An 18,434-nucleotide genomic window follows, 5' to 3' on the forward strand; every position below is an offset into this window, starting at 1 on the left:
GAGCTGCAGTTTAGGTGCAGAAAATTTGATGTGAGTCTCCAAAAACTTCATGGAAAGTATGTATTATTAATCTAAGCCTGGGTAACAAAAAAAAAAATTGCACCTCAATGAGCTTATCTTTTATTTCCATTTTTCCTTGAACTTTTGGAAATGCCATTATATATTTGGGTAATCTGAAATTTCCAAAGACTGATAAGTTTGAATTATGGTTTCCACCCCCCTATATGATTGTAAGATATCAGTGAGGACTCCTGAGGTCTTTGATTTTAGAAACAGATTTTACTGAGAGCATTGTCTTTATTTGACATATTAGGCCAAAATAATTTATTGCTTTTCTTTCACAGATGTGTGATTTCAGAACTTTCCCAAACTCATACCCCATACGAATATTGACTAAATATGTTCTCTCCATTAGGCCTTATAAAACTGATCATATAACTCCAGCATTAGCATAAAAGGCCAATGAAATTTAAGATGATCTGTAAGGATTTAACAAATCATGTTTCATACATGCAGTTGTTACCCCAGTAAACCTGGCTCTGAAATTCTTACCTGTGAGAACAGGCACTTTTTTTATTTAAATCGACATCCCCAGCTTTTCCGATTTTCTCTCCCACCCGGGTGACTTCAGAGTCTCTTTCCCCAGAGACCACTTGTGCTAGTGGAGTCCTTCTGTGTCCTACCAGGCACTGAATAGACCTCTGAGCACTGCTGTGTGCCAGGCATTGTGCTGGGGGCTTGCAGATTCTAGATGTGATGAGGAACAGACCCAATACTTAGCAAACTACATATTCCTAGGGGCAGACAGACCAGTAACTAGTCGAAGAAATGCTGTGCCGCTGGCATATTGTACAAGGATACTGGGCAGGGAGTCATCCATTCCACAGTGGGAACTTGGATCGGCTTATGGGAAAAATTAGACCTGATTACATGAAAAGATGAGTGGGCATTTGAAAGGTACACAGGTAGGAGAAGAGAATTGTAGACCGAGAGCCCTGTACCTAATATCAAGACACGTGGAAAAGCCCTACAGCTTTGGGGACCTGCAGTGGAATCCAAACAGGTGGAAAGAGTGTGTTGAGGAGGAAGAAAGGGGAGGGGGGTGGTCTATGTATGTGCGTCCTCTCTTTGCAGTCACATTTCCAGCTGGGACAGGCACCACCGTCGTCTTCCTCATGTCATTTCTGTCACCACGTCTCTGCTCCAGAGCCCCCCAAGAATTCTCTCCTGCCTGTCTGTGATGCGGCCTGCAGCTCCTCTGTGACACCCTCGGGATCTTAGCTCTTTTCTGTGCCTGATTTCCCTTCACAGCCTCATTTTTGCATTATTTAGGCACACAAATAACCTATAATGTGTTATTTTGCCAACTTTTCTTTCCAAAACAGAATGTAATTATCATTTAATAAAGAAAAACTGTTAAGATCAAATGCAAATTTAATTTTGTGATAGCTAATGGCTCCCACACGTAGAGCATTTCTTCTCTCCTGGGCTACTTTGTCTTTGGTTGTCGTCCTCAAAATATGTTTAGATGTTTCATTGTTTTACACTCTTACAGATCTTTGTTAAGATTATTTATGTGAAAGAATTACGGGGAGAAGTGGAGAGAGGGAGAACAAAAGAGAGCGACCTTCCATTCTGCTGGTTCACTCCCAAAATGGCCACAACATCCGCGACTGGGTCAGGCTGAAGCCAGGAGTCTCATTTGGATCTCTCACATGGGTGTAGGGGCCCAAGGAGTTGGGCCATTCTCCACTGTTTTCCCAGGCACATCAGTAGGGAGCTGGGTCAGAAGTGGAGCAACCAGGATTCAAACCAGCACCCATATGGGATGCTGGCACTGTTTGTCAATGCTATATCACATCACTGGCCCTACTCTTACAGATCTTAACTGATTACAAGTTCTCTGTGGATAAGAATCCTATTATAGGCTGGTGCTATGCCATAGCGGGTTAAGCCTGCAGTGCCGGCATCCCATATGGCTGTTCCTCTTCTGATCCAGCTCTCTGCTAGGGCATGGGAAAGCAGTAGAAGATGGCCCAAGTCCTTGGGCCCCTACACCCACATGGGAAACCTGGACGAAGCTCCTGACTTTGGATCTGCTCAGCTCTGGCCCTTGTTGCCCTTTGAGGAGTGAGCCAGTGGATGGAAGACCTACCCTCCCCCTTTCAAATAAATAAATAGATATATTTTTAAGAGATGATTAACCAAAATAGAAATAGAATAATAATAACATGAACTTTTATTTCTGGCACTATACAAAATTGGCTGTCTAAATACTGAAGGATCTTTTGTGATGTATTACCGGGCTGACCAAAGTCAGTGCACTAAAAGGCAAAGGCTCAGGGAAACAAAGAGCACCAATGCTGATTTTCTTCCTGAGTGAACCTGCTAGAACGTGCTAGAACCTGCTAGAACCTGATGGGCTTGACGGATGATTGAATATGCAAAGTTTGGGCCAGGCTGACCGCTGCTCCGGGTGTCATCTTCTTCGTAGATCCCTGTGTGAAGCTAGAACCTCAAGGGCCCCTACTTTCTGTTTAAGAGAAAATGAGCTTAAAAATGAAAAGGAAAGAAAAAGGCAGTGCTGCAGCGGGGAAACTCTTCTTTCTCCACCTTGGTGATGGGGAGAGATGGAAAATTATCCCTTGCGAATTCCCAACCCAAAGCTGTCCCTCTTAGAAGCGTACAAGATGACCTTTTACTACTTGTATATGCTGAAAGCCTCATGCCAGTAACTTATTTTAAAGTGGCCCCAGGTGGATCCTAACCTATAAATCAGGCAGAAACAAAAGTCCTTTGGGAATCATGTCATAATTGAAACTCTGTATTTCTGAGGAACATAAGCTCACAGACGGAAATCACAGAACACACAGGAGACAAGGCACGATGAAGCCAGTAGAACAGACTCCTCCCTTCACTGTTGTTCTATCTTGGGCTTCTGGTCCTTGTTAACGAGAATATTCTCATTATAGTCACTCGTAGTTCTCCTTGTGTGAATTGTTTGGCTAATTTTTACTCATTAGGTTTGTCATCACTTTCTTTAACGCCTCAGGGTTGGTTTGGTTGTGTGTTTGAAAAACAGAGTGACAGGGAGGGAGAAATGTGGAGAGAGAGCTCTTCCATCCACTGGGCAGCTCCCCAAATGGCCACAAAAGCCAGGTCTGGATCAAGTTAAAACCAGAAGCCAGGAGCCTGGAACGCCACCCTGGTCTCCCATGTGGGCGGCAGGGGCCCATGTACCTAAACCATTCTCCACTGCCTTCCCAGGCACATCAGCAGGAAGCTGAACCAGGAATGGAGTATCCGGGACTGAACTGGCACACTGATAAGGGTTGCTGGTGTCACAGGTAACACTTTAACCTGTTACAGCACGGTACCCCGCCCCACCAATGCCTCGTTGTTTTTTTTTTTTTTTTTTCTTTTTTGCTCATCATATTTTTTCTTATTTTCCAACATGATTTTTGAATTCATTCTTTCTTTTAATGTCTATCCCTCCATCATTTCCATAAGAGTTGGCATGGCAAAGAAGATCAGTACAAAGCTCCATCCACTGTCTTAAACTAGGTACATATGCATTTTCAAGAGTCTTTCAAGAGAGACAGAGATTATAGATGACTTTGTTGTTATAAACTAACGTTAGAGTAGAAGTAATATGAACGTTGGTTCAAATCTTTGCTATATTCTAGTTGGGTGATTTGGGGTAGTTGTTTAACCTGTTTTTCTGGGTTTATGTTTTCTTAGATGGTGAAGCAAAAATACTAATGAAGAACCCATATCTATTGGTGTTTCCTATGTGTTACTTCCCTTGAATAGTCACACAGTGATAGGCACACTATATGGGTGATCATGACTATGAACCAGATACTAAGCCAGAGCTCTTGCAGAAGATGTTGTTGTTAAAATATTTATTTATTTGAAAGAGTTGTCAGAGGTGGGGGAGAGACAGAGAGAGAGAGATGTCTTCCATCTGTTGGCTCATTCTCCAAATGGCTACAACAGCTGGAGCTGGGCCAGTCCAGTGCCAGGAGCTTCTTCTGGGTCTCCCACATGGGTGCAGAGGCCCAAGCACTTGGACCATCTGCCACTGCTTTCCCAGGTGCATTAGCAGGGAGTTGGATTGGAAGTAGAGCAGGCAGGACTCAAACCAGGGCCCATATAGGATGCTGGTGCTGCAGGCAGCAGCTTTACCAGCTACGCCACAGTGCCAGCCCCTGAGACGTTGTCTTTTGGACATGGGAGGTGTGACCAGACCATGATTGGAGCCGTGACACAGGGCAGCAGGAAGGAGGGGTATAGAGGGAAGGAGTCGGTCTTAGTCTTTGGTATATTCAGTTGCTTCTAGGAGGAGTAGAGACTTTTGTTTTTCTTCTTTTCTTTATTTTTATTCTATTACCTAAAAAACACAAAAGAAGGACAATTTATAAAGCACAACAGGAACTTAGATATATATGTATCTGCCACTCAGATGACCAGCGTGTCCTCCAAGTCCCTTTATGTTTCTTGCTTTTGCTCCTCAGTAGTCTGCACTGTGCTCATGACTTCATCGTTACTTTATCTGAAATCCTTCTTTCTCAGCAGTGGAGTATTCAGGTTGACTTGTTTTGGGGCTTTATAAAAATGCCATCATGGGGGGCAGGGGAAAATGAGCGTAGAAGTTAAGATGCCAGGAAAGACACCTGTGTCCCACACTGGAGTAGCTGGGTGCACTGGAGTAGCTGGGTGCACCATCCCACTCCAGCTCCTGACTCCAACTTCCTGCTGATGCTCCCACCTTGGGAGAGCACAGGTAGCTCCAGTGATTGGGTTCCTGCCACCCACAGGGAGACCTGGATTGAATTCTCAGCTCCTAACTTGAGCCTCGCCCAGCCCTGGCCAGTTACACATTTGAAGAGCAGGTAGGAGCTTGCTTTGTATCTGCCTCCTCTCTCATTTTCTCTCTTATTCTGTCTCTGTTGCTGTGTGGATGTGAGTGTGTCTGCCTCTTCAATCATCTTTCAGAATTAAAAAAAAAAATCTTCAATGTCATTCACTTTGTTTATAAAGTCATGAGTTTAAATATTATATTTCTAAGAGTATATTATTTCTTTTAGCTCTATTTCATTTTTATTACTACAATATTCAATGACTGTTCTTCAATTTAGCTAACATTCTTATTTGATAATATTTAGGCTCCTTTCAAATATTCTGCTGTCATGTAGCCTGCTGCCATGACTTGCACTGAAAATTCCTATGGACATCTACAGACACACACACAGCAGAGGCTCTTCAGATTTTGTACTCTGGACTGGAGTAGTTAGGCTGCCCAGCTGTTTTCCAGAGTGTTTATAAATGTGCACAGTCACCCACAGTGTGCATGAGGTGAGGACTCTGCTGAGAACCGAGCTGGGGAATCTTCTGTCGTCCAGAACATTCCTGTGTTCAGTACCATCAGCCACCTCTTCCTGGGAGGACTATTCCCACCCACTTCTTCTACTCTGATTTTTGAATGATAAAAAAATTGTGGATATTATGAGTGTTTTTAAAAAAATATTTATTAATTTATTTGAAAGGCAGAGAGAGAGGTCTCCCATCTGCTGGTTCACTCCCCAGATGACTGCAATGGCTGGTGTTACACCGATCTGAAGCCAGGAGCCAGGAACTTCTTCTGGGTCTCCCATGTGGGTGCAGGGGCCCAAAGACCTGGGCCATCTTCTGCTGCTTTCCCAGGCCATAGCAGAGAGCTGGATCGGAAGTGGAGCAGCCAGGACTTGAACTGGCGCCCATATGGGATGACAGCACTGCAGGTGGCTCTAAGTCATAAAAATAGCCTTGTTTATAAAAGGTTAAAAAAAGTGAACTTTATTCCTTCTTTTAATGCTTAAAGAAAATGAGGAACTTTTAAAAATGTTCATACATATCAAAACTTGTAGGGGATATTGAAAAACAGATTGGTAGAAACAAGAATCATTTTCTTCCTTTAATGCAAAGAATGAAAATTTGGAGAAAGCAAAGTAAAAAGTCAGTCAGAAATATTGATATGGCATTGGTTAGTAATAGAGATACTCATTTGTACTGTTGTGACAGTAATATAAAATAGTTGACTTTACCTTGAGCATATCCCAAACAGATCCACAAGCGTGAGAGTTTTATGATGAATCTTCTTGTTCCGATCTTCAACAATGAGCACTTGCCTTGATTTTTCTGTCCTCTTAATTATGGGCTACTCTATGTGATTACCTATGAGATTAGAAACACTTCTTTATTACATTGTAAGGTAAGCTGCTATTGAAAGCGAGAAAAAAAAAAAAAAAAAGAAGATCCCACAGGGATTGCAACCCTGGTTCGTCCACCCCAGTGTCTTGATCGCATGCCTCAAACACAGGTGGGAAGGCACTTGCAAACTTCTACAAGAAAGACACAACCCAGCCGGCACCATGGCTCAGTAGGCTAATCCTCTGCCTGTGGCACTGGCACACAGGGTTCTAGTCCCGGTCGGGGCGCAGGTTCTGTCCCGGTTGCCTCTCTTCCGGGCCAGCTCTCTGCTGTGGCCCGGGAGTACAGTGGAGGATGGCCCAAGTGCTTGGGTCCTGCACCCCATGGGAGACCAGGAGAAGTACCTGGCTCCTGCCTTCGGATGGGCGTGGTGCGCCGGCCGCAGTGTGCCGGCCACAGCAGCCATTGGGGGGGTGAACCAACGGCAAAGGAAGACCTTTCTCTCTGTCTCTCTCTCTCTCTCACTGTCCACTCTGCCTGTCAAAAAAAAAAAAAAAAAAAAAGACACAACCCTCAGAAAGTGTTCAGCTATTAGCAGTGTGTGTGTGTGTTCTACTTGTTTGCTTTGGGCCCTTCTTGAAAACCGTGTTAGTATTTTCTCGAGTAATGAATGTCTGAGAAATGCTTCTGATAGATACAGCATAGTCCAGAAGTTGAAGTTCATTAATAATTGGCATGTTGTGGAGTATGAAGTAATGAATACTAATTACTTCTTTCATGTCTGATAGCTCCCTGCGAACCAATACATCAGCCCAGACTTTAATTTGGTTCGAGTAATGGTTTCATCAATAGCACATTAAATCTGTGTGTGAGAAGATATACAGTTGAACCTGACCCACTCAGTGGATACCACTGTCATAGAACAGCCACAGGCTGACAAGAGCTGGGTAATTACAAATAATTAAACCCACCAAGCTCAAGACAATCCTAATTTTAAATAAAATACATCTTATCATAGCAATCGACAGCCAACATATCTGGGAAGATTTATCAGCATGTACTTTTGCCAAAGCAAATTTACTGGCTTACGTATTAGGAAAGTTGCTGATCTGTGAAGCATCTTCATAAAATTATATCTCTTTAATTTTTCAAATCCCTCTAAATATTATTGAAGTAATTTTTAAAGATGGGCTTATTTATTTATTTCTGTTTGACAGGCACAGAGACAGGAAGAGGAACAGATCTTCCATCCACTTGTTAGTCCCCAGATGTTCATGTTGGCCAGGCCCAAGTGAGGAGCCTGCAACTGCCTCCAGGTTTTCCACATGGGTGACAGGGACCCGACTACTTGAGCCATTACTCGCCACCTCCCAGGGTGCGCGTGAACAGCAACTTGGATCGGAAGCAGAGCAGAGACTTGAACCCAAGCACTCCGATATGGGATGTTGGCATCCCAGGCTGCCTCTATGCCATTATACCTGCTCCTATTGAAGTAATTCTTTTATTTAAATCTTAACTGGAGCAACCATACCTCAGGATGCGTTTTAGCTTGTTTATAATCATATAAATATTATTAAAGGTGTTTAAAAATAAGTTCAAAAATTTATCTGGAAAGCAGAGAGACAGCAAGCGAGCGAGCGCAAGAGCAAGGGCTTCAATCCACTGCAAATGGCTTCAGTGGCTGGGGATTGGCCTGGAGGAAGCCAGAAGCCCACAGCTCAATCCTGGACTTCCACGTAGGTGGCAGCAAGGACCCAGCGCTGGAGCCATCACTTGCTTCCTCCCAGGGTACCCATTAGCAGGAAGCTGGAGTTGGGAACAGAGCCAGGACTCAAACCCAGACACTCCAGCATGGGACGTGGGCATTACAAGTGGTGCCCCAGTAACTAAGCCTAATGCCTGCCTCCCCCTAAAAAGATATTTTACCCATCATTCTTTAACTACTCTTTTAATGAGAATCTTTGAAATAGCATGCCCTTAGAAAACCACTTAAAATTGACTGATAGAAATATTAATTATATAAATTTTCACGTTCACAGAAACAGCGCAGTAAAAGGAAGCCAATGGTTTACATTTATGACACTGTTTCCTGGGTTTTGTGCTGAGATTAACAAGAATTGCTTGCAGTTAGTGAGTTTCCAGTTTTGTATCTCATTGTATTGCAGCTCTTGAAGTTGATAGGCTAGCCCTGTAATTATATTCTAGTTGATCATAGACCTCTTTAAAGAGGTTTTGGGGTAGGACTTAACTTAGAACTATATTCAGTTAAATCCCACATGAGTGTAGAATGCATTATCTTGAGATGGAACGTTAAGGATTTTATATAAACACCAGAGATGCGTAGTTCTCTTAGTGTGCCGCTGGTAGGTAAGAATCATTTGATTTTCAAGTTCATGCATGCCCTGGTATAACAGAATTCGGCATTCTAGTCTCTCCTAAATTCTAACTAAAGTTTAGGTGTCCCCCACCCCCCACCCAGGTGCTGTGTTTTGTTTTTTTGTTTTTTTGTTTTTTTTTTTTTTTTTCTTTGAAAAATAGTGTGGCATTCCAGGGTCTGTCGCTAGGGTGTGCTCATGCTGATGGTCGCTGTGCACAGTTGTTTGACTTGAGTTGAAAATAAACCCCAGCCAGGGTCACAGGTGCTCATCACTAAATTGTTTTCTTCCCAAGTCAAAAAATAAATAAATAGCTTTCTAAAAAAACAGTTTTACAAAAGCAAATCAACATTCATGGAACCTGAATGCCCTTATTTTTGTTACCATGTTATAGTATTTCAGTAAGGATGAATGAAATTTCTGTGTGATATCCAAAGGGAAATAAAGTGCTCTGATAGTATGTTAGCTTTTTTTCCCCCTCCATGCAATGTTACCTGGACTCTGGAAACATCAATCGTGTTTTTGTTCTTTTAATTTGGACTGAAGTTTGCTTTTATCCGAGAAGGACATGTTGGTTACATTAACGGTGTGGAGCGGGGAGACAATTAACTCACTTCCATTCAGGAGGGACTCGCCTGCCCCTCCTTGAACCTCGTGCCAGCTGTGCGGCTTTCAGCCACAACCTTTCTTCTGGAAAAGGGTTTGCCCAACTCAGGCAGCCCTTCCTGCTGGGGTTGCTAAGTAACAAGTCCACTCTTGCCCGGGCTACACCTGATCTTGGCCGTCACGTTCTCAGGCTTAGCTGTTGGAGCTCACAAGCCTAACCCGGTAGCGTTTAATTTGAAACAGCAGGAAATGCAGTAAGGCTTTTGATGGCCATTGAAAAGTTCATTTCTTCTCCTAAGTGTGTGTTCCCCCCTACCCAGCTCGAGGATCCGTATTACGGACTTACCTTAAAATTCACCTGCAGTCTCTTTACCTCAACACAATGGCTCTGATGAGGCCACTAGCGTGGAATTCCTCCAGTTTCTCTGAACCATCCATTGTAGACTGAGATCCTTCCGTGTAATGGTCCCGTGTCTGCCGAGACTTCTCTCCAAACCCCAGGATTTGCAAATCTTTTTAGTAGGGGCTGTCTGTAGCCATTCCTAGCAAAGACGCTGTTGTCAGGCAGTGGTCAAATTTGATTCTGTGTTGAGTATGTTGCTTGCTGTGTTGGGTTTGATGTGGCAGTAAAACCACGTGTGTGTCCCCATACCCAGCGTATCTGGTCACTGGAGGTGTTCATTTCTGTTTCTCTAAGACTCGCAGTGTTTTCAGTTAGAGAGCCATTCCAATGAAACTAAGAGAGTTGTGAGTTTCCAAACGTTTGCCAACTGGGAATTCTAGATTACGATCGCCAACCTCAGAGTCTCGATGAGCTTCTGTTGAGACTAGGCAGCCTCTCCCAAGTCACCGCCATTCAGGTCTGCAGGGAACTCAGATGACGGGGACCAAACATGAGGATGTGGCTGGCACGGATGAGCTGTGGCCAATGAATCCTTTCCACGGATTTCTCACGTAATTTGTACATCTGTCCACTATAGCGTTGACCTTCACTCACTTGAAGAAATTGAACATCTTTTTTTTTTTTTAAATCTCAGGACACTGAGAGGACCAGGTTTGGAAGAAAACAAAGAATTTTAATATCCCCAGTGTGCCTAGTGTTCACTATCCCAACCTAACCCAGGAAAGCTGAAGTTACAGTTCGTGTATACTCACAGCTGGTCGTCGTTAGGACAAAATAGTTCATCCTAACTAGTGAGCACTTTGACACACTTAGAATACTATGTTTTCCTCCAAGACAGAAGATAGGACCTTTTGCATACATTGAGAATTTAGGTGTAAAAATTTGTGAATGAAGGAACGTGTTTTATGAATCTGTTGACCAGAAATTGTAGACAGTGGAGGTGGGGGTTGGGCACGTCCACAGTCCATGCTCCTCTCCTTTAAAAACAAGGGCAGAGTTTCTCAGCGAAGCTCAGTGGAGTGCGTGTGCTGAGCCGCATCTCTTCTCTCTCTCGTGCCCACGAACTGGTACTGAGGCAGGGATAGCCTCCGGCCAGACAGGTTGACAGAAGCTGGCGTTACGAGCTGTCAGTGTCAGAGCGCATTAACCTGCGCTGTGATACAGGGCAATGAACTTCATACTGGGAGCTTTGAGACCCAGGGTCTAGTCGCAGCTCTGCCATACAGCGCCGTGACCTTGGACAAGTCATAAACTCTGGGTCCACAAAAGGGAAATCCGCTGGAAGGTCTCGAGGGGCCTGACTCACTGTAAAATTACGACTCTGGGGCAGGAAAATAGGAATCCTTTCCCTCACTCTGTGTGCTAGTTAAGCCATGGTGTCTGTACTGGGAAAAATAATTTGATTTTTCTTCATTGATTGCATAATTGATCAATCTCCCGCCTCCCAACCAGCGAGAAGACAGGGGAGGGGAACGCTTCCCTCCTCTCCCCCTCCTCTCTCCCTTCCTTTGTAGGAGAAACCACTGGGAGTGTCTCCACCCCAGATTGGAAGGTGCTCAGTGATGCTGTGGCAGGGGCCAGTGTGGCCTGTTCCTGGGGGGCAGTAGGGCTGGAAAAGGGACTAAGAGCCTCTGCTTTTGGAAAGTAGCCGCATTCTTCAGTCACGTGCTGCTCCCCAACCCCCACCCCCATCCCTCCATTCTCCCCACCCCCCCCCCAGTCGCTCTTGCTAGTGTGTAAGCTGCAATGTTCGCAGCTACCTTCGCTGTTGGAGAAGTCACGGCTGCCAGATTCTGTGTCTTTCACCGAAACAGCAAAGTGATTCCGTTTGCTTTCCCCACCCCTCTGCCTAACGCCTTGTTTTTTGGATTCTTCACATCCGGAGAGAGCATTAGCAGCCTGTTTAATTTTCCCAGATAGGAGATTAACCAAAAATTAACCTAGCAGCAGTGATAAAAGCCACTGAGTCATTATGCAGTTTTTGCCTTTCATAGATCATAAACGCCCCCAATTGAGGGTAATTTACTGTCCCCAGGAATTCCAAAGCCATCAAATCATGGTTCAGAGCAGGAGGTAAAACCCAGTCTCACAGACAGACCGCCTCCCCTCCCTGAGAAGAGCGGGGTTCCAGCCCCATTCCTTCTGCTTCTTCAGAGCAAACACACAGCCAGGGCGCCCACGAGGCATCTTCCGAAGCTTTGCTTCCACACAGGTGTTTGGTGAAAATGTCAAAGCTTCTGGCACCCGCACCCCGCAGTGGCAGCGTCAGAAGCCCCTGCCCGTGTCGGCCAGGCTCAGACTTAGGGTCTGGAATGCTTGGGGAGCAGAGCACGATGTCGTGTTGGAGCTGCCTGGGAACAGCTGCCGCGAATGCTTTCAGAAGAAATTTCTTTATTTTTTTTTTAAAGATTCATTTATTTATTTGAAAGTCAGAGTTACACAGAGAAGGAGAGGCAGAGAGGGGAGGGAGGGAGGGAGGTCTTCCATCCGCTGGTTCACGCCCCAGGTGGCCGCAATGCCCTGCCCGGAGTTGCACCAGTCCAAAGCCAGGAGCCAGGAGCTTCTTCCGGATCTCCCACATGGGTGCAGGGGCCCAAGGACTTGGGCCATCATCTACTGCTTTCCCAGGCCACAGCAGAGAGCTGGACAGGAAGTGGAGCAGCCAAGTCGAACCGGCAACCATTATGGGATGCCAGCACTGCAGGTGGCGGCTTCACCCGCTACGCCACAGCGCTGGCCCCTCAGAGGAGATTTCGCTGACACCAGACGGTTGTGGTGTTCCAGCAGGGGTGGGCAAGCTGTGTTCCCCCTAGTACCATCTGATATTTCTAACATTATTTGCTGGCCACCCAAAATTATCTGCTTGAAACTGAGCCTACTGTAGATGTATTGAATTTCCAGTCCTGCCTCACAGTTGCCTTGGCCAGGGCCACACCAAGTGATTTCATGAGTCTTTATTTTTTTTTTTTTTTAAGATTTGCTTATTTATTTGAAAGGCAGAGGATAGGCAAGAAAGAGAGAAAGATCAATCTTCTATCTGTTGGTTTACTCCCCAAATGGCCACCATGGCCAGGGCTGCACCAGGCTGAAGCCAAGAGGTTCTTTCAGGTCTCCCATGTGGGTTCAGGGGCCCAAGAACTTGGGCCCATCTGCTGCTGCTTTCCCCAGTGCATTAGCAGGGAGCTGGATCAGAAGTGGAGCAGCCAGGATACAAACTGGCGCCCATATGGGATGCCGGCACTGGTCTCGATTTCATGGGTTTTCTATGGCCTGCAGGCCAGATGTTCCCACCCCTGCTCTAGAGTGGCGGTAGGCAAACAGCATCCTGACTGTGTACATCTGTGAGCCCGAGAATGGTGTTCAAGCTACCATGTATGTGAAGAGATACATGATTGCCCCAAAGCCTGAATCGCTTCCTCTCCTGACTCTTCTGTAAAACCTAGCTTCAACGTGGGCTGTAGAGGGTTGGTTTTGTTCAACCTACAGCTGTCACAAATATATTAGTGATCCTACTGGTGGCTGGTTTTGGGCTCACGCATGTGTGAGAACACATACAACATACACATTCCAAGGATAATTTGCCTGCTGTACTTCCTGCCACTGTGATCTATCCCCAGAGGACGATGATCTGCGAAATTCTAGGCTTGGTTCATTCTGTGTGCTTCATTTCAATTTAAACTTTTACAGCTTAAAAATGTGCACATTCCCTTTTCACTTGGGAATATTTTCAGTGGGTAAGCAGGAAGTTAAGAAGGACAAATTGAAACTCTGAAAATTAGTAAGCAATGGAGGGAAAATTCATGTACCCTGAAATCCTGGCAGGTTGCAATGGCCTTGGCCTTTCTCTTAGACTCTCCACTGGGGAGGAAGCAAAGCCGTCCAAGACAGAGCAGCAGTGGGAGAGTCTCTGGTGAACACAGACATCATTTTAAATTTTAATGTTGTTGTAACAATGCAAATTGAGCACCCGGGCTAGCATTTCAGACGTGAGAACACCAGGCAGTGATTAGATAAAACTGTCACTCTGGAAATTGCATTTAAAGACCAGTTATGTACATCTTGAAGTTGGGTAAGAATAATGTAGTGAACAGCACTACCATAGACTTTCTGGAAGCTCCTTGTGAGGTCAGTTCTGGGGCGAAAAGCCCAAGTAATAGAAGGTTGGTGGTACCCTCCACTGTAGATAGAATTGTGTGTGTCAGTCAGAAAGAGACATGTTATCTCAAAAAGGTTTCATTTTCAAATAAAATCATCCTTATGGCACACCCATTGGGTTCAAAAGATAAGCATGGATCTTCGAAAAAAACTACAGTTTAGTATGGTGAGTTCCCTTAAAGGTTGATGAAAACCCTACTGTTGGTGATGGGACCTCATTATTCTACTTTTTGCAACACCTGTGTTGAAATCGTCATACACCATACCGTTCACCCATTTAAAGTACACAATTCATTGGCTTGCAATTCATCCCAGCATCCCGCAAACATCACCATGGTTAATCTCCTGGGCACCCACTAACCTGCTCGCGCTCTCTTGCGTGCGTTCTCTCTCTCTCTCTCTCCCTCCCTCCCTCTCTCTCTCTCTCTCTTTGTGTGTGTCTGTCTCTGTCTCTTGGTTTGCCTGATCAGGACAGTCCTGTAAATCAAATTGTACATTGCGTGGTCTTTTGTGACTGGCTTGTTTCACTAGCCATCACGTTTTCCAGGTTCATCCACACCACACCATCTGTGCAGCGTGTCTAGCCAGCCTTTACGTGGCCTCGTAATAGTCTCTTGTTTGCATAAGACATATTGTCTTTAGCCATTCGTGAGTGGATACACATTTGGGGTTTTTCTACCTTTTACCTGTTATATATAATGCTACTGTGAACATTTGCACACAAATTTTGTATGCACCTGTGTTTTCTATTATTTGGGGCAGGGGCCCCAAGAGTAAAATTGCTGGGATGTTTTAAGGAACCCCTCCACCCCGCCCACCATGGGGACTGTTTCTCAAACTGGGCATGCCATTTTACATTCCCGCCAGTTAGAGATGAGGATTCAGTTCCAGTTTCTCATCCTCCCCAACACTTGTTACCCTGTGTGTTTTTCATCATAGCCATCCTAGTGGGCGTGGGGTGCGGCCTCACTGAGGCTTTGGTTTGCATTCGTCTATGACTAATGTTGAGCCTCTCTGTGTGCTCACTGGCTGCTCCTGTATCATCTCTGGAGAAATGTCTCTTTGTATCCTTTGCCTGGCTTTTAATGGAGCAGGTGTTTGGTGGTAATATGCCTACCCCATTGTAGATACTCCGTGAAATAAGTGCAAGAATGAATGAGTCAGAATGTGGGTTGTGGCTCCTGGGGCTAACCTGACTGTCTGTGTTACACCTGCTGCAGGTGCATCAAGATTGGAGATAAAGAATGTGAGTTCAACAAGCACTTCCGCCTCATCCTTCACACAAAACTGGCGAATCCTCACTACAAGCCAGAACTGCAAGCTCAGACAACCCTCCTCAACTTCACGGTCACGGAGGACGGCCTCGAGGCCCAGCTGCTGGCCGAGGTGGTCAGTATGGAGAGGCCAGATCTGGAGACGCTCAAGGTAAACATGGCTGAGTCACCTGCCAACACCCACTCATCCCTTCTTTTGCACAGGTTACTGTGCACACCCAGGAGTGTCAGATAGGAATCCTGCCTTCCAGGGTCTTGCAGTCTCACTGAAAACAGTGAACAGACAATTCAAGGTCGCTCCTGATAAAGGCTGGAAGGTCAGTTATGCCCCAGGTGGGAGATGGCCTGACTCCGGATCTTGCTCCATACACAAGTCCAAGACAAACAAGGAGGTGTCAGACCTGGAAGATAGAGCTATGGAAGCAGGTAGTGCCCGTATAATTTGGATAAAGATTGACGAGTTTAACCAGAGCAAAAGAAAGAAAAACAGGAGTAATAAAGTTGAAGAAAATTAAAGGGACGTGTGGCTGGTTATGACTAGTATTTAAAGGTTGTTATGGCGCCAGCACTGTGGCATAGCAGGTTAATCTGCCAGAATCCCATATGGGCATTGGTTCAAGTCCCCGATGCTCTACTTCTGGTCCAGCTCCCTGCTAGTGCCCTGGAAAAGCACCAGAAAATGGCCCAAGTGCTTCAACCCCTGAACCCATGTGGGAGACCTGGAAGAAAATCCTGGCTTTGGTCTGGCCCAGCTCTGGCCATTATGGCCACTTAGAGAATGAACCAGAGTATAGAAGGTCTGTCTGTCTATCTCTTTTTCTTTCCCTCCACTCTGTAACTCTTTCAAATAAAATAACTTTCAAATAAATCTTTTTTTAAAAAAAGAAATTAATGGTTCTAAGTATATTGATTAAGAACATAATACTGAAAATACAGTGTTGAATACAGATAACAAGGAAACAATGCAGTAGCCTAAAAGTATAGATGATTATAAAGGTAAAATAAAAAATAATGACATAGACAACAGAGAAATGAGAGAAGATTAACAAAATAAAATGCTTATTCTCTGGAGGAGGGGCTGGTGCGGTACATTTCCCTCCATAAGGGCCCATGAGGCGTGAAAGCTGAAAGACAGATGAACCGCATTCAGAAGCAAAGCGGTGGGGCCAAGTGTTGTGGTGCAGTGGGTTAAGCCGCCACTTGCAACACTGGCGTCCCATACGAGAGTGCTCGTTTGAGCCCCATCTGCTCCACTTTTGATCCAGCTCCCTGCTAATGTGCCTTGGAAGGCAGTGGAAGATGGCCCAAGTACTTGGGCCCCTGCCACTCGCATAGGATACCAGGATGGAGTTCCTGGCTCCTGGCTTCAACATGATCCAGAGTTGGCTGTCATAGTTGTTTGGGGGAATGAATCAGAGAATAGAAAACTCAGTCTTTCTGTCTGTCTGTCTCTCTCTCTCTCTTCCCCTCTCTCCCTCTCCCTCCCTCCCTCCCTCCCTCCTTCCCTCTCCCTTTCCCTCTCATTTTTTTCCCAATGCTTTGCAATTTATTTTTTTCTTTAAAAAGACATGTATTTATTTGAGAGACAACATGACCTCCCATCTGCTGGTTCACTCCTCAAATGCCTGCAAGGCAAGGGTTGAGCCTGGCTGAATTTGAGAGCAAGTAGCCCAGTCTAGGACTCTGATGTGTGTGGCAGGGACCCAAGTACTTGAGCCGCTACTGCTGCCTCCCAGGACCTGCCTTCGCTGGGAGCTGGAGTCAGGAGCGGAGCTGTGACTGAACCCATGTACCCTGGAACAGGGTGCAGGCACCCCAAGAAGTGTCTTAACCACAATGCAGAGCACCTGCCCAGAAAACATATTTGATATTTGAAATGTTGTTTTGTTTCACTCCAATGTAGCCACTCACTGCTATTCATTAAGAAATTGTAATGTTTCTCCCTATTTTTTAAAATAGGTTTTCTGCACTATGAGTGTTGTTACCTAATTCCTGTTTTTAATTACATCATTCAGTGATATTTCAGTTATTCAGAGTATCAATTTCAAAATATGTTATTTCTTAAAAAAGAAAATCTGTACGTACCAGCTCTCTCGCATTCCCCATGCACCCTCCCCTCAGCCCCTGCACCTGTTACTTTATTGATTTCCTGTTATGTACATTTCATATAAGTGCGATTCGAATATGTGGTCTTTGCATCTGGTTTCTTTTGTGTAGGGTAATGTTTACTAGTGTTAGCCACGTTGTTGCCTATAGCAGTCCCTCCTCCATTTTTATACTGAATAATAGCCCATTGTGTGGGTCTGTAGCACATTTTATTTGTCCTCACATCAGCTGATGGACTCTCATGCTATGAACGATTGTGCAAGTTCTTGCCTGGACATACGTTTTTCAGTTCTCTTGGATGTCGCACCTAGGAACAAATTGCTGCATCCTATGCTAACTCGATTTGTAATCCAGTGAGGACCTTCCAGAATGTGTTCAGTGTGAATTCAACAGTTTACATTTCCACCGGCTATGCAGCCTCTTAATGGGCGTGAAGCTGTACTTTGTTATGATTTGGTTTTCATTTCCCTGATAGCTAATGGTGCTGAGCATCTTTTCAAATGTTCATTGGCCTTTTGTGTGTCTTCTTTGGAGAGACATCTATGCAAATCCTCTGCTTGTTTTTAAAATTGGATTATTTTTGTTGTTGAGCTGTGAGAGTTCTTTATTCTGATGTTAGACTCTTCATGAATGTATGATTGGCAAAAACTCTCTCCCATTCTGTGGGTTGTCTTTTCAATTTCTTTATTTGTGGAGCAGAGAGAGACAGAGCTTTTTTTTTTTTTTTTTAAGATTTATTTATTTATTTGAAAGGCAGAGTTACAGAGAGGCAGATGTAGAGAGAGAGAGAGAGGGCTTCCATCCGCTGGTTCACTCCCCAGACAGCCACAACTGCCGGAGCTGCAATGATCCGAAGCCAGGAGCCAGGAGCTTCTTCCGAGTCTTCCTACATGGGTGCAGGGGCCCAGGGGCTTGGGCCATTTTGCACTGCTTTTCCAGGCCATAGCAGAGAGCTGGATCAGAAGTGGAGCAGGGGGCCCACACGCGGCTCACTTGGCTAATCCTCTGCCTGCGGCGCTTGCATCCCATATGGGCACTGGGTTCTAGTCCCGGCTGCTCCTCTTCCAGTCCAGCTCTCTGCTGTGGCCTGGGGAAGCCAGTGGAGAATGGCCCAGGTGCTTGGGCACCTGCACCCGCACGGGAGACCAGGAGGAAGCACCTGGCTCCTGGCTTTGGATCAGCATAGCTCCAGCTATAGCGGTCATTTGGGGGGTGAACCAATGGAGGGAAGACCTTTCTCTCTGTATAAGTCTATCTGTCAAATAAAAAAAAAAGTGGAGCAGCCAGGACTAGAAACAGTGCCCGTATGGTTTACCAGCACTG

General features: G+C 45.2%; 1 protein-coding gene across 1 annotated transcript in view; it reads left to right on the top strand.

The window, feature by feature from the left end:
• Positions 1–18,434, top strand: part of DNAH11 (dynein axonemal heavy chain 11) — a 367,765-nt gene that overhangs the window by 293,216 nt on the left and 56,115 nt on the right. The window contains 1 exon segment of the mRNA XM_062178539.1: positions 14,952–15,156. Within this exon segment, the coding sequence (XP_062034523.1) occupies positions 14,952–15,156 (205 nt within the window).

Source organism: Lepus europaeus, chromosome 20, assembly GCF_033115175.1.
Source record: "Lepus europaeus isolate LE1 chromosome 20, mLepTim1.pri, whole genome shotgun sequence".
NCBI classification, from domain to species: Eukaryota; Metazoa; Chordata; class Mammalia; order Lagomorpha; family Leporidae; genus Lepus; species Lepus europaeus.